Here is a 22,086-nt window from a genome sequence, read left to right as displayed (position 1 = left end):
AAGCACATTTATGAAAAACCTACACATAACCTTATAATTAATGGTAAAAGACTGAATGATCTATGCCTAAGATTTGAAACAAGGCAAGGATGTCTCTTCCTTTTGAAATTATACTGGAGGTCCTACCCAGCGCAATAAGGCCAAAAATAACAATAAATAAATAAAAGACATATAGATTGGAAAGGAAGAAATAAAACCATATTACAGGCAAAATAATCAGATTTGCACACAACATGATCTGTAAATTCTAAGAAATCTACAAAAATGTTAAATGACTAATAAGTAAATTTAACAAGATCACAGGATAACAAGACCAATTTAAAAAATAAATTATATTCTATATACTAACAAGAAACAATTGATGTATAACAGTTGATGTATAAATATCCCATAAGTGGTACAACCCTGAAGTATTTGTTTCCTAGCATTTTGCATGGGATGCAGCTCCAGTGTCCCATAGAGATCTGTTTTATGCACCCTTCTGTAGCCCCTTCTTTAATAACTTCACTCTTGACAAGTGCTTCTGTACATCCAGATAAAACAATTGACCTCCAAACAATGTGGGGGTTAAGGATGCCAACATCCCCTATAGTTGAAAATCCAGATATAACTTTTGACTCCCTAAAATCTTAGCTACTAATAGCCTACTGTTCACTGGAAGCCTTACAGATAACATAAATCGTTAATTAACACATATTTTGTATGTTATATATATTAAATACTATACTCTTACAATAAAGTAAGCTAGAGAAAAGAAAATGTTAAGAAAATCCTAAGAAAGAGGGGTGCCTGGGTGGCTTAGATGGTTAAGCATCTCCCTTCGGCTTATGGCATGATCCCAGGGTCCAGGGGCCTGGGATCGAGCCCCCGCATCTGACTCCCTGCTCAGTGGGGAGCCTGCTTCTCTCTCTCCCTCTGCCATCCCCTCCACTTGTGCTCTCTGGCTCTATCTCTCTGTTAAATAAATAAATAAAATCTTTTAAAAGAGAAAATGCATCTACAGGACTATACTGTATTTATAAAAATAAAATCCACAAATAAGTGACCCATGCAGTTCAAACTCATGTTGTCAAAGGGCCAGCTGTACTTATACCCCAAATCCCCATTTTAGGTTCTGCTCCTGAGAAACCCAAACCAAACCATGTGGCAATATGGCGTGTTCTGGAGTTGAGGACATCATGACCAAGCCCTTTGGTGCCTACTTCCTGAGAAGTACAGAAAATGGATCCTCTGCTTACAGATAGGCCCAGATTGTAAGTAGGTGAAGGTAGGGACTATAGGCTTGGTTGTGTGTGTGTGTGGGGGGGGGGGGTCTCTGCAGTGTGTGGTACCAGGCTATGCCTATAGGAGCTGTTTTGAATTGATTCCTTTATCAATGTCGTGTGATGATACCACTTTCAGTTCACACTGATGTCTGCAAGCAGTCAAAAGCCCATGATAGGGCGCCTGGGTGGCTCAGTTGGTTAAACGACTGCCTTCGGCTCAGGTCATGATCCTGGAGTCCCGGGATCGAGTCCCACATCAGGCTCCCTGCTCAGCAGGGAGTCTGCTTCTCCCTCTGACCCTCCTCCCTCTCATGCTCTCTGTCTCTCATTCTCTCTCTCGCAAATAAATAAAATCTTAAAAAAAAAAAAAAAGCCCATGATAACCAACGAAAAAGACAGCAATATCATCTTGACAGTCTACTTTTTCCCTCTTCATGCTCCAAAGTTGAGTGTTAATCCCAAAGAAGGGTGGGAAAGGGAAAGTCGTGAGAGAGCAGAATGCTTTTCTCCTGCACTTAATATTGCTAACCCCACAAGTCTCATTTGGGAGATGGGAGAGGAAGAAAGATTTTAATCAAACATGAGATCTAAGTTTTACAGTGACTAGTCCAGAATTTTAATAATTGAGCCTATTTTAATATCTAGTTTTTAGTCTTACATTAAATTTTAGTATTAAAATATGCTTATTGAATACTTAATTAAAATATATGAAAATATACTATCATACTATATGCTTAATATAATTAAAATATACTAATTAAATAATTAAAATATACTTATGTTCATACTAAAAATGACCAAAAATTATGAATTGGAGTGATGTCCTAAGTGAGTCTCATATTCACCAAAAGATAAAGGTGGGTAAGGGGTGGGGTCTGTGGTTTTAAACAGAGCATAGCTGGCAAAATAAACATAGTACATAGAAATACATATGAGTATGTAATATAACATAAATGCTGTTTAAGCGAGCTTTGTCTATTCCCTGGAGCATATATATTTAACCACTGAAAAACAAAGCATGAATTTGGGGTGGTGCTTCTGAAGGATGGTTGTCAATCCATCCAAATCACCTGGGTTGTCAGGATTTCTGGGAGTGTGGCCTCAAAAATCTTTATTTTTAAACAAGCTCCTCAGGTGAATTTTAAGAGCATTATAGTTTAAAAATTATTGTTCTACATATTATCCTGCATCTTACCTTTTTTAGAGATATTTTCTCCCACTTTATTCTTCTTTGTAAACATTGTTCTGGCTATTCCGTGTCCTTTGAAATTCCATATGTATTGTAAAATCAGTTTGTCAATTTCTATAGTATATAGAGATCTGCTTCATTTCATTTAATCACTGCATCAGATTATATTGTATTCTTTAAGTTAATTTATTCAATCATTCCTTTATTTTGGACATTTTTAACTTTTTGCCATTTTAAACCATGCAACAGTAACATCTGTGTGCACACATCATTAAAAAGTATGCAAGTACTATTTTCAGGCAGAGGCTTAGAAGTAGAAGAGCTGGATCACAAGGAATGTGCATTTAAAATAATGATAGAAATGATCAAATTCACTATCGGAAAAGGAATTACCCACTTATAATACGTAAATGTGTATGAAAATGCCCATTTCCCCAAGTCCTCTTAAACACTATTATTCATTTTTTCCATTCTTTAATTTTATAAGGTTTATTGTTTTTATTTGTATTTCCATAATTATTATAGAGTTGGGTATCTTTGATGTATTTATTAGCATTCTTTTTCCTTCCCTGAACTGCTTCCTTTTTGTCTTATTGATTGGCAGAAGCTCTTTTTATGTTCGGGCTAGTAAGTTTGATATTTATGCCGCAAAGATTTCTTCCCCATGTGCTGCTTGTCTCTTTAGGTTGTTTTTCTCTTTATAGAAGTTTGAAATTTCTTAGTCAAATCTGATTTGACTTCTGAGTTTTGTGAGTTACTAAAGAAGACCTTCCGCATCTAAATATTATTTTTTAAAATCCTTACTCAAAAAGGATTTGACTTTTATATTTAGCTTTTAATACACTAGAAATTTATCTTTATATGGTATGAAGCAGAAATTTATTTTTATTCATTTCCATGTATAGATAATTACATCAAAGATATTTATTTTAAAAAGATATTTATTAAATTTATCACTATATTTTCCATCTAATGTAAAATGTCACCTTTATTGTAGACTAAATTCCCACATATCTAAGTGTATTTCTGAACTCTATTTTATTCTATCAAAGTTTATGCTCATGCTACCTTTTTATTTTTTTTTATTTTTAATTTTTAAATTTTTTTTAAAATTTTCTTTTAAGTAGGCTCTACTCCCAGCCTGGAGCCCAACATGGGGCTTGAACTTACAACCCTGAGATCAAGGCCTGAGCTGAGATCGGGACTTATATGTTTAACCAGCTGAGCCACCCAGGCACTGACCCCCCTCATGCTACCTTTTTAAAACTACCGTAATGACATATATTTTTCTTTACCTACTAGGAAAAATCTCTTCTTATTGACCTTCTTAAAAAAATGTTATTGGGGTGCCTGGGTAGCTCAGTCAGTTAAGCGTCCAACTCTTGATTTCGGCTCAGGTCACGATCTCAGGGTCAAGAAATCGAGCCCTCCATTGGGCTCTGCACTGGGTGTGGAGCCTGCTTAAGATTCTCTCTCTCCTGCTCTCTCTGCCCCTCCCCCTCTGCTCCTGCATACACTCTATCTCTACAAAAAAAAAAAAAAAGTTATTCTTCTCCTGGCATACTTACAAATCAGTTTGTAAAATTCCATAAAAATTTTGTTGGGATTTTGGAAAGGTATTGCATTAAATTTAGTAGATTTACTTGGAGATTTTTTTTTTTAGAGATAATGAGTCTTCTTGGTTAAGAACATATATGTCTTACTATTTATAAAAATCTTTTACAGAAAACAGGATCAGTTTTTAACATTCTTTTTGGCAGGCCCCCCAAATTCTGTAATTTATTGACTGAATACACATAATCATCAAGGCTACGGTAGATAAGGTAAGGTTTTTAAACATTGAAGAGTGGCAGTCCATGACATCCCAAATATGCCATTGTGGCATAAGGGAATATTTTGAATTAAAGGCACTTGAAAAACAGCAGGTTCAGGAAGAGCACTCTGACCTCCCCTTGTCTTCCTGAAAGCAGGAGCTAAAACTCCCATGAGAAAGCTACGCTCTCTGTACCAGGAGGAAAGAAACATTCTTACCACTGGAGACCCAGAGTAGAGGCAGAGAGAATTCCGTACCAATAGACCTTGTTAAAATAGCTTATCTTCTGTTAGCCTCCCCATACATCTTACTTACTTTTCCACGATTGCCTTTCTTTGTTCAACCTAGTTTGAAGGCATTTAGGTTTTACCACTTCTTTGGGTCTTCATTTCCTTATGAGGGCTCCCATGTTACATAAAACTTATATTAAGTACATCTGTATGCTTTTCTCCTGTTAATTGGTGTTACCCTAATTTAATTTTCAGGTCCAGCTGAAGACTGTAAGAGGAAACAGGTGAAGTTTTGACCCTGCCCACATTTATACATATATTCCCTACATTTATATTATTCCTCTTAAATTCATTTCCCTCCCCCTTCACTTGCCTCTCCCATCTCAGTAAATAAAATTACTATATACCATTGCAAAAGCAAAAAATGTAGGAGTCAGATCTCTCATACCCCATATTTAATGCATGACCAAGAAGAGCTGATTCTGACCCCAAAATATATCCCAAATCCTTTCACTTTTGGGCTTCTCTACTACAGTCATTCTAGGGCCATCATCATTTCTTAGCTGATGTGTCAATTCAGACTAAGGTTGGATAGTGTATAACCAAAGGTTGGCGGGGTGGGGGGATTAGATGAGAATGGTTTAACCAAGATAGAAGCTTATTGCTCTTTCACAAATAGTGTTTGAAACAATATAAGAGTTTGTTTCCTTTCGGTACTGAAAGTCAGGCTATTGACTCCTAAAACAAGAGTATTTTCTATTATGTAAGTGGCTTCCAACATGTAAGGTGTCAACGCCTGGGAGTTCATGGAGTGGCCGGGTGTTCCTAAAGCCTCTTATGCATTAAGTATTATCCATTAGGTTAAGTAAATAATATGTCTAGCTCATATTTATTCTGTGGTATAATAGATATTTTTAGTGATATGCCAATCTTTTTGTGGTTAATAAATCCTATACAAATATATATATACATATATTATATGTAATATATATAAATTGTACATATATGTAAATATATACATTGTGTATATATACACAATTATATGAGGAGGGGGAGAGAAAGAGAAAAGAGCTTACAATGCACCATATACTATGTTTGGCCCTGAGAATGTAGCAGTGAACAGATTAGGCCAAGTCCCTGCCTTGTCGTGGAAAACAAGGTCAATAAATAAATAAACAAGTGTTCTAAAGAAAAACAGTGTGCTAAGATAGAGAGTAACTGGGGGAAGTAATTTTTGATAGGAAAATCAAAGGCTCTTTGAGGAGGTGATATTTGAGCTTGAAATGAGCCAGTTATGTGAAGAACTTGGCAGGACATGGAGACAAACATTCTAGAAAGAAAATGAAATAGAAAGAAGAATGAAGGGGGTGAAATCGGAGGGGGAGACGAACCATGAGAGACTATGGACTCTGAAAAACAAACAGGGTTCTAGAGGGGAGGGGGATAGGAGGATGGGTTAGCCTGGTGATGGGTATTAAGGAGGGCATGCTCTGCATGGAGCACTGGGTGTTATACACAAACAATGAATCATGGAACACTACATCAAAAACTAATGATGTATTGTATGGTGATTAACATAACATAATTAAAAAAAGAAAGAAAGAAAGGACTTGTTCTGTTTAAAAAGCTTGACAGAATCAAGTTTGGCTGCATCTTCATATATAAGGAGAAGAAATGCTATAAGATAAAATTGCAGATAGGCAAAGGCCAGATTATTCAGGGCCTTTTCAGTTTGGATTTTATTCTTAAATCAGCTGATGAGTCTTAAGCAAGCAGGGACCTGATCTGTTTTATAGTTTAGAAGAGCTTTGGCTACTCTGGGGGCACTAGAGGAGAGAGGCAGGCAGGTGAAAGAGGAAAAGACACAGTGGTTATTATGGAGTCGGGTTACAGCAACCCAGGGTTGGCTAGCCTGCTCTCAATGTTGGATCTTTTTCTATTTAGCAATAGTACCCATTTTTAGGAGCACTATTGCATCCCATCTAAAAGACTACATTTTCCAGCCTCCCTTAAAACTAGATGGGCCACGTGATTAAGTGCTGGCCAATTAGGTTTGACTAAAGTATTGCGTGAGACTTACAGGAAGCCTCTAACGATGTCGAGCTTCACCTGAGCCTGGGCTCCAGAGACCGTGATGGCTAAGAAATTCCCCCACCCCCTTGTTTGCTGAACAACTCCACCCCCCCCACCCACCTTTTTGTGTTCCAGGAAAAGGATTACTTCAAGGAAATACCCTCCCCATATGACTTAGATAAAACTCCCATAAGACTCTCAGATCATTCTCTTGTGTTTACCCGAGGAGGCCAGATTTCCTCCAATGCTCTATTTTTTTTGAAATAGAATTGACTATATAATGTATTATTTCCAGGTGTATCCAATACCTCATTCTTTGTCTCATGAATGATTAGCTGATATTAGAAATGTTTGCCTGAAAAGAGCTAAACACAGAGATAAATGTTTCCTGTTCAGCTGACTGAGATTTCCCCTGATTACAAAAGATCCCAGTTCTAAATCATCCCACCTGCGATTTGTCTATGCCTCCCTATAAAAATCTAAGGCAAAATTACACTGTGATGACACGTGGATCTTAGGATGTAGGGTGTGTTCCTTATTGCAAGAGCCTGAAAATGATCTCCTTAATTGCGTGGTGCATTTTATCTTTCACATCTTTTTATAAGGCAGATAGTGTATCTTCCTTGCCCTTCTTCCTTCCTAATGCTTGAAAGGTATAAGGTGAAGGTTGGAGCTCAGGCAGCCTTCTTGGACCACAAGGTGGCATACGTTTAAAATGAACCATACTATATCAGACTGTGGAAAGGGCTATAAAAGAAGCATGAAAGAATGTAATGAAATTATAAGCAAAATGAGATTAATTGTGAGGGGTTTGAGTGAATCTCAGGGAAGACTTTTCAGAGATGATACTTCATATAGGTCCTAAAATAATCATTTTTATTGGTGGATGAGCGAAAATGACAAGCATGATAGAATCTGATCCAAATTGACCTCAGCAAGTTGGAATAAGTGGTCAATAGGACAAATGGAGGCAACTGGCTGGATTTATGGAATGAAAGAAAAGGCAAATTGAAGTTACTTTCCAAGGAGTCCAGAAGAATAAGGATGCCAGGGAAAGAAATGAGACTCTGGGAGGAGCAATAAATGAATGATTTCAGTTTAGCCACTTGAATCAGAGGTAATGGTCAAATATTTAAGTGGAAATATCCCAAAGGCAGTTAGGAATACCGCATGAGCTGTTAAAGTGAGATCAGAACAGGTATGCATTTTGAAGTTGAGAGTAGATGTCGATAAGATAAAGGTAGCTGCCTGGAGACTGGGAACTCCAAGACCACTCCGTGGCAGCTGTAGGAAGAACACCTGTTGCAGCAAAGAAGGGTTGGCACCTAGGCTCGTTGTCTCTTATAGCTTTTCCCTAGCCGTTGTGTGGAGCCACACTGTTCTGCAAGTTTTTAAAAGATAAGCCAAGAAGAAAGTGTTACTTGTTCCAATGTCTTTGAGACATTCTGGGTTTGGAGATAAACAGCTTCGTCTGGTCTTCATGAGATGTTTAAAAATGGATAATGTGTTATAATTCTCAGAGGAGGTTGGTGATGACGTGCTGTGTTTTGAAAAGTTATTTCACTGCAGAAGATTTTTATTATATGATATCTTTGGAACAATATGCCATATATTTTGAACTTCCTCAGTTCAAGAAAATGAGGAAGATAATTGGGAAGGAAGATAAAGAACCATCTTTGTGTCCTGGAGAAAACAACATAACCCGCAAGTAGGAATTCTTTCTGTTGGAATACTTTGAAAATTCGGTTGAAGCTATGGAATCTCAACTCCAAAAATTGTACCATGTTTGTACGTGTGTTGCCTTCTTTGGAAGCTCCAAATATGCCAATGGTTAAGAATAATGACTCATTAATTTTCTTTTAATATACATTTTTAAAACTTTAATATGCTTCAAAAATATTAATACATAAAATACAAAATAAAAAGTAATATTTCCCTCAGCCTGTGGCCTCCTATGTACTTTATCTCTTTTTCTCAGAGGTCACTTTTAACAATTCTTTCTATGGATATCCAAATGCATTTAAAAATATAAGTGGGACTGTTCCGCCATTTGCATTTATAAAACTTACTCTGTCATGAACATTTTTCCACATGAGGGCATATTGATTTCACTTATTCAAAAAATTCCTGGTATGATATACTATAATTTTCTATTCTCTTGTCACCACTCTTTGTTAATACATTTAAGTAATATTTATGGAGTCTCTGTTATGGGTGGAGGTATCCTGTTGGCTGGAGAATAGCAATGGACAAAACAGATATGGTTCCAACTCTTAGGGAGCTAGTAGGAGAAGACAAATGATAAATAAGTAAATGGGTAAGTTAACTACAGATGGTGAGTATAGCTATGCAGGAAAACAGACAATCCTAGATGAGAGAAGGAGTAACTGGGGGAAGAAAGACTCATACCAAGTCTTGATGAATGAGCCAGCTGTGAGAAGAACTGGAGAAGGAGCATCTCAGGCTTTTGCAAACAATTTCATTATGGACATTCAATAAGTACTTGTCGGTCACTTGCTCTTTGCCAGCAACTGAGCTATAGTATGAGGATTCAAGGGTGAACTATTCAAATTTGCTCATTGTTGTTGTGGGGCCTACATTTTAAGGTAATGAAATAAAATATAAAAGACCTTAACACAGTGACTGCAACAAAATAATTGCTCAATAAATGTAAATTTGCTTTATTACTTAAAAGTTTGCAATCTGACAAGTAAATTTATCTCGCTGTTCAAATTTGCTTTTCCAGATGTTACCAATGTTGTGTTAAAGGAAATTTTCAACTTTTAATGTTTGTGGGCCTTGCTCGTGGGCTCCCAGGGAAGCTATATTTTAACATTTACTAAGGTCAAAATGACTCTGCAGAACCCCAAAGTATGGGCTCTATTTGCGCCCCAGGCATACATTTGCATCTGCTTTGTTAAAGCCTGAAAGGAGCATTCTGAACACAAAAGTTAAGAAAAAGGAAGAAACTTCCCTGGTTCCCAAAAGGTTAAAGTCCTATAGCCCTGCATATACTAGAAACTTAAGATAAGGTCTACAACTTTCTGAAATGTCCTTTGTCTAACGATTTGTAACTTTTTATGGTAAAAAGTGTATATAACCTTATAGCGAATGTTCCTTTGCCAGAGCACTCTCTTGTGAAGATTGTGTATCATGGGCAGCTGTCCTGACTTGGGCTCAAATAAAACTCCTTTCTTTTAGAATTTCTAAATGGTTTGTTCATTTTGCATCAACGGTTGTGTTTTTCACATGTTTATTTGCCATGTGAATATTTTCTGTAATTTGCCTGTATATATCCTTGGTCATTATTTCACTGTTTTGCTTGCCTTTTACTGATGGATTTGCAGTTCTTCATATCATCTAGATAGAGCAACCACTTGTCTATTATATGTGCAAATATTCTCACTCCACCTCCAGTTTGTTGTCTTCTTAGTTTCACTGGTGGCATCTTTAAACATGTGGGCTTTTGAAATTAATTCTAGTTGAGTATTTCAGTTTTCTTTTAAACAATTTTGGGAGACACTTGGTCTAGATTACCCATAAAAACTTTGCAAAGATGTAGGCTACAGCTATAAACACTGAAGTCATCCAGATATATATGGAGTACCATGTTGATGGAGCAGGACAAACATTTGCCGCAAATCTATATGTGCTAGCACCAGCCCAGGTGCTTATCTATACCAAATCATTTGATCCCTAGAGAACCCTTCCAAAGTAGGCAGCGTTGTTTCTGTCTTATACTTGAGGAAACTGAAGTTTCAATGTCCCACAGCCTGTGGGCCCCAACTATGACTGCATACTCATGATATTTAATTAGCAGTTTGGTTTAAAATTGTGTATTAGATAGGTGCACATTTGATGTAAGAGAGGTAAATGTGAAAAACACCTGGGAGTTCTATTTGATCTGGTAGCTAAAAAAGTGAAGGAACATAGACCATGTTGTACTCTTCTATGACTGGATTATACCTGGAACATTGTGAGATAAACAGTCAGATATTAGTTAAAGCAGTTAAAACATATTTTATTTAGTAACTACCGATAATAGGAGAAACAGCTGAGCTCCGTTCTGATTTGTGCTGAAGTGATTTGGATGTTTTAAAGGGAGAATAAGGGAGGGAGAAGATGAGGACCTAGTAGAGTCAGAGAAGTGAAAAATTACAAAGGGTTGGTCAGTGTCAATGTGATTAGGACAGCTCTGTTAGCTAGCTAGAAGTGAGGATTCTATGCCCCAGCAGAGACTGAGAAACAGAGGCTGATTATTATATTCCAAAGAAATGGCTCTCAGGTCCCGGAGAGATAGAGACAGAGATAGAGAGAGAGAGAGAGAGAGAGAGAGAGATGACAAAGGGAAAGAGGCACTTCTGAGTTGCTAGAGATACATGTCACAGTTGTAAGCCCTTTGAGAGGTCAGGGCCTATCATCAGGTGTTGGCTAGAACAAACAGTAATTCTGGCAGTCATAATGTTGGGAACAAAGGACCCCCAAAATTAGAAGGTAATAACTGACAGACAGGCTGGGGTCCCTGATGCCACGGGAGGAAACACTAAAATTTTAAACAGGCCAAATGACCATGAGGAACAAAACCAGTCACACAGCCTAAGGTGACAAACTTGCACAAAATTCAGCAAAATTTGCAAAAAGACTCCTGTAACCCTTTGTGTCATGCTCTCCAATGGCTGCCACATCTTGAAACAACCACCAGAAATACTGAGCTGTATCCTGTTCCTGAAACTAGTTGTTTGGGACTTGAGTCTAGCCAGGTTCCATAAAAGGCACAGAATTTGCGTGTTTTGCCTAATCTAAGCCTAATCCTTCCCCTTTGGCATACTCTTAGTTTGTAGTTGAAAACTGCATTTCCCTATTTGCAAACTGCATGATAATACAACTTTTCCTTGCCTCTGACCAAATCCTTGTATTTCAGGTTTTTTTGTTGACAAGCATTCTCAGGCAGGCATTTTATGGGGGTGGGAGGAGCAGCTCTGGGATCAATCTAGGGACAGGCTGTATGCAACTAGAAGTCATATTAGAAGTTGGTCAGGTGTTTTAGTCTCGTGGGGGTCTGCAGGAGTTGCTGCGTACTGAGAGATGCACAGTTCTCACTAGTTCTTGGAACCACAATTTATGAGCAACATTAAATACAGAGAATGGGAACCAGGATGGTAGAGTCTAAAAATCACATTACATTAGAACCTTGAGAGAATTGAGCTTAGCCTAGAAAAGGTAAAGCCTAGGTAGTTGTCACGAGCACATGAGTGCGCACATGAGTTATGTCTTCTCACAGTGTCAGCTTTATTCAGTCATAAAGCAAGATTAACATAATTGTAAAGCAGTTTCAGGATTTCAAAACCAATGACATTCTGCTACATGTTTAACTTGGCTTCTCACACATCACACAAAGCAAAGCATAAGACAAAGTCACCCAACAAACAAGATACAACAGGGGGTAGGAAGTTAATAAACCAAAGTCAAAGTCAGTCTGGGAGTGTGCAGTTGAGATAAGGACTCGGTCCAGTCAGGGAGAGCTGTTGGCACGTGCTGCTTATTATGTTCAAGCCATGAAGAATCTCTGTTCAGAGATCAATAGGGCAGAGTCTTTGGTGGCAATTGCCTTTTTGATGTGGTCAGCTCTGAAAGGATCATTATCTAGCAAGTCTGACAGTTTCTTGCAAAGATCCTTGCTTTTTAAAGGAGTTTAATCAGACTTGGGCCTTTGCAGACCTCCTTTGGTTTGGCAGATTATCAGTTCTGGGTACCCTCAGCTTGTTCTATTTTCAGTGATATCTGGTCTTAGCTACAACATCTTTGGCTGCATAAATCACTGCTTAACATAGGTCACTGTTTGTTATGAGTGACTCCATCTTGCTTTCTACTCTCTTCAATACATTTAAGATGATTGTGAGGACCAGGGATCCCTCAAATATGTGGTGGCCCTGCGAGCTGGGGAGGAACAGTAACAGGTACAGGAAGAGGATTTTTGCCTAAACTAAGAATTTTTCTGGTGATTAGGATTGGAAAAGGCTGGATGGCAAAAGAGTGAGCTCTCCATCCTAGGAGTGTTAAGGAGCAAATGGAGCTGCAAGTAGGTGGCTTAAAATTTCTCCGAACTAAAAATTTATTGACCTTCCAGCACCTGGGTGGCTCAGCAGGTTAAGGGTCCAATTTTTGATTTCAGCTCAGATCATGATCTTAGGGTCCTGGGGTGAGGCCCCCGTCCGGCTCAAGCTCAGTGGGGAGTCTGCTTGAGGGTTCTCTCTCTCCCTCCTGCCCCTCCCCCTGCTCAAAGGCCATGCTCTCTCTCTCAAATAAATAAATCTTAAAAAAACACAAAACTTTATTGACCTGAAAGATAAAACAGTAAGTTATTTTGTCAGCAAAATGCGTTTATTCTGGAATAGCAAAGAATTGCAATTCAGGACCTGCAAGCTATGGCAAAACCATAGGTAAGCCCAACAAAGGGGAGGACCGTTATTTCAGGAAAAAGGAGGAAGTTGGGAGGGTTGTTTGGAACTGAAAGTTCACTGGAGAAAAACAAATGTTCAGGGCGATGAGGGTTTCTCATTGGCAGAGTTTGCTGGGGTTGCTAAGAGATGCGACAAACATCTTTTTCCGGTTGGGGCCTGTGATTGTTACTTCTTTCCTGTTGAAGATTCTTCTGTTGAGGTCTGTAATTGACAGTTCTTCCTGTAATTGGCAATTCTTATAACTGGCAGGCAATGGTACAGCCCGAGGGCTCCACTTCAGTGAGGTTTCTCTTAATTTCGACAACTTTCTCTGATTACGTTCACCAGGAAGGGAGGAACGACAAAAGCAGGTGTGCTCAGGATGCAGGCAGGAAGCAGGCAGGAAGCAGGGGGTCGGGAGAACGAGGACCGGGAGGACGGGCTCTGGAAACTGGGAAGTTCGCCGGGCTCTGAAGCCAGGCTGAGGAAGGGTGACGGAGCAGCTGCTGCTTGGTTTTGAGCAAAGAGCGGCCTCCTCACTAACTGCAGCGAAGAGCGCTGGGCGGAATCACCACAGCCAGCTGAAGGGCCAAACTAGCCTCGAAGAAGGCTGCGGGAAGAAGGAGGAGGGCGGACGTCCAGGCGTGAGCGACGCCGGGGGCGCGCGGCTCAGCGGGGACGCGCGGCCCGCACGGGCCCTCGGCTCCGGAAGGGGGCGGGGCCGCCTCGCGCGCCCCTTACTTAAGCCTGCGAGCGCGTGCCGCGCGCTGCCGAGGCTCCTCAGCTGAGCTCCGAGCGGTCGATCGCCTTCGCTCCCGCAGTCCGCGCTCCGCTCGCCGCTGGCTCCACCCGCCATTGTGTAAGTGCGGCCGCGGCTGAGCGCGCCGCCCGCGGTGTGTGCGCGCGGGCCGCGGGATGGGGCGGGCAGCGCGACGAGGGGGGCGGCCGCCTCCGGCTCTCCAGTCCCCGGATGGTGGCGGTGCGCGGGGAGAGGGAGGAGGGAACGGCTCCCGGAGGCACGCGAGGCGCCTGCCCGCCCCGCAGGCCGGCCTCCCTCTTGGCTCCTCCCCGCGGAGCCCGGCGGCCGGGCCCCCAGCGCCGCGGCTCCCTGGAGCTCCGCCTGGAAGCCCCCGCGGGAGCGCGGGATGGAAGCGGCCGGCGTTCTGGAGAATTTGCGCACTGTTTGATTAGATAGGCATTCTAACGTGGGGTTTCTGTTTCTTTAATGCAGAGGCCTGTAGTCCGATATGGAGCATGCCTTTACCCCGTTGGAACCCCTGCTTCCCACCGGTACTGTACTTTTTTCCCTGTTGCAGTGTCACTTACCTGCCCCCTCCTCGGAGCCCTGAAGGGTTAAAAGGGCCTAACTCTAGACCCAGAAAGGTTTCCAGTCGGCCTCTGGTTCCCGAGTTCTGAGCGCTTAGGCATACTGCCCAGCCTCCCTTCTGCCTCAGTTTCCTCCCCTGAAAAAGCGGATAGATCTCAGTCCTTGGCGCAGAGTTGTGAGGACTGATTCCCGGACGCGTTCCACCTGGAGAAGAGTGAGCGCCCTGTGCCACGTTAGCCCTTAGGCCCCGAGGGCAGCTCCACCCAGTCTCTAACATCGCAGATCCTTAGCCGCCAGAGGGGTTAAGATCAGGCATTATTGCCTCTCTTGCATTTTTAATCATTGAAAGCCCCCCTGAGCTTATCCAATACAAGACGTTTTAAAGCTCTAACACTGACTTGAGGATTTTTATTATTTTAAAGTTTCAAATTATCGTGATTCACAGGGTTATAGATGAGAGGTATGAGTTACTGTGAAGCTAGCATTCATTCTCCTGTGCAGTAATCTTAATATCAAATATATTTCTTTACCAGTTTTTCTTGGTTGTGTAGAACTTGTTTTATCAGTTCATAAATTTAAATGGAATGCATAATTTAATGTTTAAAGTTTTCTATAGACACGTGAATAAATGGGTCTAGTTAGAGTATTGAATTTGATTTGGACTTGTCCAGTTGTTCCCCATCCTGGGAGTATTGGTGGTAAAACAAAGAATAGAAGTAGGGGACCTTGACTTAGTCTCCAGTCATTCACTATGCTCAGTTTTTCACGTATACCTTTATATCTTTATTTGCAAGTGAAGGAAAGCAGTAACAGAACGAGAATCTGAACCCAAATCTGTTTGACTTGGTTAAGAGGTTGAGTGTTTAATTATTACTGTAAATAGCTTTTCAAAAGTTGAGAAAAGCGATGGCAAAGATTTTGTGAAATAAAGTTCGTAGTAACCTAATGGTAGCCAAACAGCATTTCCGTGAGTAAATGTTTGATCCATGTGGCCTGTTGATGTTCAGTATTGTTGTGAAAACCTAAGTGCTTTACTGTGATAAAGGAAATTTTCAGCTTTTGATATTTGTGGGCCCTGCTCCTGGGCTCCCTGGGAAGCTGCTATACTTTAACATTTACTAAGGTCAGACTGACTCTGCAGAACCTCAAAGCATGGGCTCTCTTTGTGCTCGGAGCACATATTGTACACTGCTTTGTTAAACAAACAAAAAACAAAACACACCAAAAAGGAGCAGTCTGAACACAAAAGAAGAAGAAACTTCCCTGTTCCCCATAAGATGAAAGTGCTACAGCCCTGCATATTCTAGAAATTTAAGATAAGGTCTTAAACTTTCCGAAATGTTCTTTGTCTAATTATTTGTAACTTTTTACTTAAAAATATGTATAATCCTACACCATACTTTGCTGGAGCACTCTCTTTGCAAATTTTGTGTATCCAGGGCAGCTGTCTAAGACTTGGGCTTGAATAAAACTCTTTTCTTTTTTGGAAATTCTAAAAGATTTGTTCATTTTGTGGCAACATCTGACTGAAGATTTCTAGTGTTTTCTAGGTTGAAAAGAATATATCCCAGAGATAGTGCAGTGTAGTAAAGCTTGGACTGAGGAATCAATCTCTGGGTTTAAACCCTAGTTTTGCCACTATTTACTAGTGTTAACAAACATTAAGCTGAGTGAGTTTTAAAGATATAATTAGGTTTATTTGATTCGTGAAATCAGGCAGCATCCCAGCTAGTAAGTAGAGGGGAGCTCCTAAAGGCTACAGAAAGGGAAAGGTTTGTTGTTTGTTTGTTTTTTTTAAAGGTGGGACAAGGAAATGAGAAAAAAGGATTGTTTGGGATGAGGTCACCACCTCCACCTTGGGAGATGGAGAAAGGCCAGTAACAGATGACCTCATTGGTGCCAACCAGACAATTCCTGACTGAAGACTACATTTCTGGGTGAGGTTGAGACTGCAGTTAGATTGGTCTAGCATAAGTGACACCATTTTTGAGCCTGTGGTTTTCTTTTTAGCACTAATTATCAGACCTTGTATTTCAGGTTTTTCACTGGTAAAATATGAACACTTAACAGGATTGTTGAGTATAAATTGGTTGTAATACAAATAAAGCACTTAGCATCAGTAGTGATAAGCTATTCAGCATTAAGTCCAAGGGGAAAACAAAATGGCAGTTGGATCTCCGGGTCAGTGCTGAGATGGGAAAATACTTGGAGCAGTAGACTTTAGGAAAAATAGGCAGTTCTGCTTGCTCTGTTTTTATCAAAGGTTTAGTGGAGAAGGCGCGGACGCGTTAAGTTGGACGTGTGTAAGCCCCTCTCTGGAGCAGGGCATATAGAGTAACTGTAAGAACTATAATATCCTTTATGAAGCACAGATCCACCAAGACAGAATCCAGTGCTCCCTTGGGATTCTCTGTGATTTAGTGGTTCTCATAGTTTCTTCCTCCACTAAGGGTGAAAGTGTGTAGGGATTTCTGCCTCCTCTCAGGCACTGGCCTTGAAATAAAGGCCTGAGGCAAGTTTGCAGTTGACTATGGATACCTGAGAGATACTTAAAAACAGAACAGTGTATTAGGAGAGACCAGTGCATTGCCTGCCTTTTGCATGATTTAGCAAATATTTAAGTTTAACTTTACATTAGCAGTATTCCCTTCATCAAACAGATATTTAATACTTACCTAGTAGAGAAGTGGCTTTTCAATCAGTAACTTCTGTGACTGATTTGTAGATGTGATTTACCTGTAATGCTTCCTCAGATTTAATACAGTGGGCTGTCCACCGGTTAAGCTGGTTTTAACTAATTGCCAGGTGGACCAAAATGCTTAAATCTCTGGGATCCTAGCTCAGATTTTTTAATCTTTTTTTTTTTTTGGTGGGGGAGGGTAACTAAAGTAAGTGCTTTTTTAAAGAAAAACTAATGTAGTTTATGAGTTTCCTGTAATCCCTCTTCTGGAAATAACCATTATTAACAGTTGGCATATGTTCTAAATATTCATTTTGGTACATATACCTTAGCATATTATGAGCTTTATTTTAAAGAAAATGGAGTCCTATTATAAATTGTTTTGTAATTTACTTTTTTGGGACAGTGAGTAAATTTTTTTTTTTTACTACATTGTATGTGTTCTATTTTTTTTCAAACAAAATAGAAGTGTTTCTAAAGTTAAAAAGTCCATCCGACTTACCAGAGATGATCATTCTAAAATTGTTTTTGTAAATTATGTTTATATAAATAAGATAGGACCTATTTACCCATTTCCTGCAACTTTTTTCACTTACTATGTTAAGGTCCATATGTATAGGTATCCCAAGTTGTTTTTTTGTTTTTTGTTTTTTTAAATTTAATTCCAGTGTAGCTAACATAGTTTCTGGTGTACAATATAGTGATTCAACAAACAAACAAAAAAAACGATGGCTAGATGCCGCAAAGTAGGTGGCAGTGACTTAACGGTATGTGTGCTTGTTGTCAGGCCCGAGGGCCTCCTCCATCCTTGTCAAGGGGAGTACCCACCTTCTCTGCTTTCATACAACACCCCAAGTTCTGTTTTTTAATAGGCAGTATAGACTCAAATGAACTAGTCTTTCTTAATAGACATTTAGGTTATTTCCAGTTTTTATTGTTACTATCCATAATGCTATTTTTGATCATGTGTTATTGTGTGTATATGTATATATCAGTAGGATAAACTAGAAATAGAATTGTTGGGTGAAAGGGTATGTTTGCTTTTCTGTATCAAGAGGAACTGACAACTAGCTAGTGTATGTTCTTTGGTAGTAGGTCCAGCAGAGGTACAAAAGTGGAAGGTGTGATCCCTTCTATCCAGGAGTTTATAGTCTGGTTGGAGAGTTGAGAACAATATACGGATTCTAGTTAGATGTTGAATTGTGTATTACAGGAACCCACATAAGGAAGGGAGGGACTCAGGGGAAGGAGATGAGGGCAGTTTGGAGTAGGCAGGAAATCACGGAATGGGTAGACCTCAGCTGTGCCTCTGCAAAAGCACTGGACTTAAATTGAGAGCAGCCTAGGGGGAGCAGAAGAGTAATGCGGGTGATGTGCCCTGAGTGAAAGCTCTGCGCTCCCTCTGACCAGGTGTGAGCTCACCTGGTGGTGAGTAAAGAGAAAGAAACTCTGAGTAGGTTGGAGAGTGCAGGTGGGGATTTTGGTTGAGGAGTGAGGGTAACATCAGATTGTGGAGGATAGACAAATTTAATGCAGGGTAGGAGATAAGAAATGCTTCTGAAATCTTCTGTATCTTCTCCCCCCTTGGAACATTCTACACAAAGCTGTCATCCATGTCATGGGTTTGCTAATCATATATGGGTTAAAGTCCTTCTCCTGGACTTGAAGATGCTCCGAGTTCTGATTCTTAACTACTTTTCCAGAACACATTTTATCTTTCCCTGTCTGCCCAAGCCACATGAACACGTGTTTACTTATGTGAACATTTGTTCCAGCTTTAATACTCATGCCTTATCTCATGCTAAATTTATCCCCTAGAATGTTCTTTTCTAATCCTTAGAATTAGTTTTAAATTTTAGCCATTTGGTGGATATCTAGAGGCATCTCTGTGATTTTAATTTACATTTCCTTTATGGCAGAATGCTTATATTTTGAGTGTTTATTGGCCTTTTGCAGATCTTTTGTGAAACATTTATGACTCTTTGCCATTTTGCTATTGGGGGAGGGGAGGTCTTTCCTTTTATTTATTTTTATTTTTAAGTTATCTCCACACCTAACATGGGGCTTGAACTCACGACCCTGAGAGTTGGTGCTCTACTGACTGAGCCAGCCAGGTGCTCCATCTTTACTTTTTTACAAATAAATTTGTAGGGGCGCCTGGCTGATGGAGCATGTGACCCTTGATCTCCGGGTTGTGGGTTCAAACCCCACATTGGATGTAGAAATTACTTGAAAAATAAAATCTTTAAAAAAATCAATTTGTAGTTTGTTTTCTATAAATTGAGGTATAATTGACGTAACATTGTATTAGTTTCAGATGTACAGCTTAATGATTTGATATGTGTATAGTATTGGAAAATGATTACCAAGCAGGAGTTTCTTTATTCTGGATTCAGTCCTTAAGATTTTTCTCATCAGTGATATACAGAGAATGAGAGTTTCTAAGGACAGTTGTTGGGAAGATTTAAGACTAGCATTTTAACACTGATAAATAGCAAGAATTTTTCTCATTTCCTTCTTCTTATCTAAAGATTTTTGTTTTAATTCATGATGAACAATATTTAACTGGTATGGGCATACAATTGCTATTTGAAACTCTAAATATAGGTGACTTTTCAAAATATTATAAGTAGGGACTTTTTTTGCGTTGTTCTTCAGTGTCTGTGATCATTTCATTTTTTTAGCATGAAGCTTATATTCAGAACTCCATATATTTGAAAGTAAAGTTGATTTATTATAAACACCTGAGAGCTAAAATAAAAGTGAAGAGTCAAACCATCTTCAGAATCATTATTTCACATGTGCTTGTTTCACAAATGTAAGACACAGAAGACAGGTTTTTATTTCTGGCTTAATAAAAATATTGATATTTTAAAATTTTTATATTTTTACAACATAGTACATATGCGTTATAAAAATTTAGAAGGTAAACAAAAATGAAATAACAGTGCCATGTTCTAGCCTCTCAGAGATTACTGCTGTTATTGCCGTGTATGTAGTGTGTGCGTTTATATTTATATCCCTCCAGATATTTGTTGTGTATAATTATAGTGAAGTATTTTTAAACCTAAATGAGAACATACTGTAAGTTGTTTCATTCAGTTCATAACTCTACTCTTTCTACCTAAAATTTCATAGTACCTGTCCATATTTAAATTTTCCCATTGTTCCAAAATAACTTTTCCAGTTGCTTGTTCCCAACTGGGACCACCTGTTCATTCTTCAGTCTTTTTAAATCTAGCTCAGTTCCTCACTTTTTAAATCCTCTTTTAACATTGAATATTGACCTTCTAAATCACTTTTATATCACTCTTAAATGGATCTGATGGAATAAAAAATACAGCAGGTAGATATGAGACATTATTCACTTAATATATAAAAAAACTGTAGTTTTAAAAGTTCGATTTTATTTTCCCCACCTAATTTGATCATCATAAATTTATGCTAGAAAGCCTTTTATCTATCACTTGGTATTTCTTTGCAAAAAGATTCTATACATTTAAATTTTAAAAAGATTCCTGTGACCATAATGCTCTCGGGAGTTATTTCTTCTAAATTGAATTACCATGGTTGAGATTTATTCTGAATTTAATTACCATTTTAAGTCTTGTTAGTACAACACTTGATCAAGTCACTATAATTGTATTAAAAATTTTTATTATAACTAACATTTACATAACACCACACTAGGCATAGTTTTAATGCTTTAACAGGGTGAAGCCTATACAAAGTTTTGGAACTAGAGGACTAAGGTTTGTCTTTTAGTCATTTACAAATTGGGTGACATTGGGCATGTCACTTAATTTCTTAGAGCCTTAGTTTCTTTATGTAAACTAAGAATATATCCAAACATGAAGTTCTTGGGCAAATTTAAGATACCGTATAAAAAGCCAGTTTAGGGCGCCTGGGTGGCTCAGTTGGTTAAGCAACTGCCTTCGGCTCAGGTCATGATCCTGGAGTCCTGGGATCGAGTCCCACATCAGGCTCCCAGCTCAGCGGGGAGCCTGCTTCTCCCTCTGACCCTATCTCCTCTCATGCTGTTTCTCTCTCTCTCTCTCAAATAAGTAAATAAATAAAATCTTAAAAAAAAAAAAAAGCCAGTTTAAAAAGTAAAGTTCTATGCAAATGTAAAATACTTCCCAGTAGATGAACTTTATTATACTGAAGATTACATTTTGGACTCTCTATGTTCCTTTTTTTTTTTTTTTTTTCCCCCCCTTAGGGTGAGAGAGTGGGGGTGGGGAGGGGCAGAGGAAGTGAAGAGAATCTTAAGCAGGCTTTATGCCCAGCTCGGAGCTCGACTCGAGATTTCATCCCATGACCCCAAGATCATTACCTGAGCTGAGATCGAGTCAGCCACTTAATTGACTGAGCCACCCAGGTGCCCCTCTACCTTCATTTTTCTAATTCTTAAAGGAGATAGCTACTTATTTTAGTAAATGTGTTCGGTACTGTTAGGCAAGTCTAGCAGAACTATTTTGTTTCCTGGATTCTGTATTTTTCTTCCATGCTTTTTAAACTTTATTTATAGATGCATGAAGTTATTAATAGTGGACATACTTTTTTGATCCCTCATGTTTATGATAATGAATCTAGGAATATCCTGTTCAGTAGCATATTCGTGCCATGTCTTATATTTCTGGAATTTAATTTCTATTGAAAATGCCTGATTAAGTTGACAAGAGGCATGATGAAATCTACAGCTGAGTATTAGCGTTCTCCAATTTACCAGTGGCTAATTGGGGAATTTCTGGGAAATCATACCTAGAATTCTGACTCTTTTGTACTGGTAAATGTATCCTGGCCACCTACGTCAGTGGTTCTCTGTATTTTGCAGCAATGGACACATCTCGAGAAACCTTGGTGATGACATTCAGATGTACCAAACATAGCTCTAAACTATGAACTCCCTTCCCTAATCTACTCAGCAAATCATAGTAAGAATAACACAAGGGTGGATTTGAATCCCATGCATTTGCATTTTGTTTTAAAATTAAAGATGGAACATGCTTCAATATATATAAGAACACATTTTTTTTGTTATATCTCCCAACTACTTTAAGCATTCT

The 22,086-nt window shown here is 39.1% G+C and overlaps 1 protein-coding gene and 1 non-coding gene across 11 annotated transcripts in view; one reads left to right on the top strand and one right to left on the bottom strand.

The window, feature by feature from the left end:
• The first annotated feature begins 13,258 nt into the window (after positions 1–13,258).
• TPK1 (thiamin pyrophosphokinase 1) overlaps positions 13,259–22,086 on the top strand; it is a 338,615-nt gene continuing 329,787 nt past the window's right edge. Inside the window, exons 1-2 of one of the 10 annotated variants that reach the window (XM_078059678.1) lie at positions 13,259–13,381; positions 14,242–14,300. In XM_078059678.1, the coding sequence (XP_077915804.1) occupies positions 14,258–14,300 (43 nt within the window). In that variant the 5' untranslated portion in view covers positions 13,259–13,381; positions 14,242–14,257. The other 9 variants (XM_078059685.1, XM_078059677.1, XM_078059684.1 and 6 more) reach the window with 9 other exon arrangements.
• Positions 17,738–17,867, bottom strand: LOC118536676 (U6atac minor spliceosomal RNA). Its single transcript, XR_004917789.1, has one exon. It is a non-coding gene; the product is annotated as a U6atac minor spliceosomal RNA (small nuclear RNA).

The sequence above is a fragment of the Halichoerus grypus genome, chromosome 12, assembly GCF_964656455.1.
Source record: "Halichoerus grypus chromosome 12, mHalGry1.hap1.1, whole genome shotgun sequence".
Lineage (NCBI taxonomy): Eukaryota > Metazoa > Chordata > Mammalia > Carnivora > Phocidae > Halichoerus > Halichoerus grypus.
This window is presented reverse-complemented; position numbering and strand designations above follow the sequence as displayed.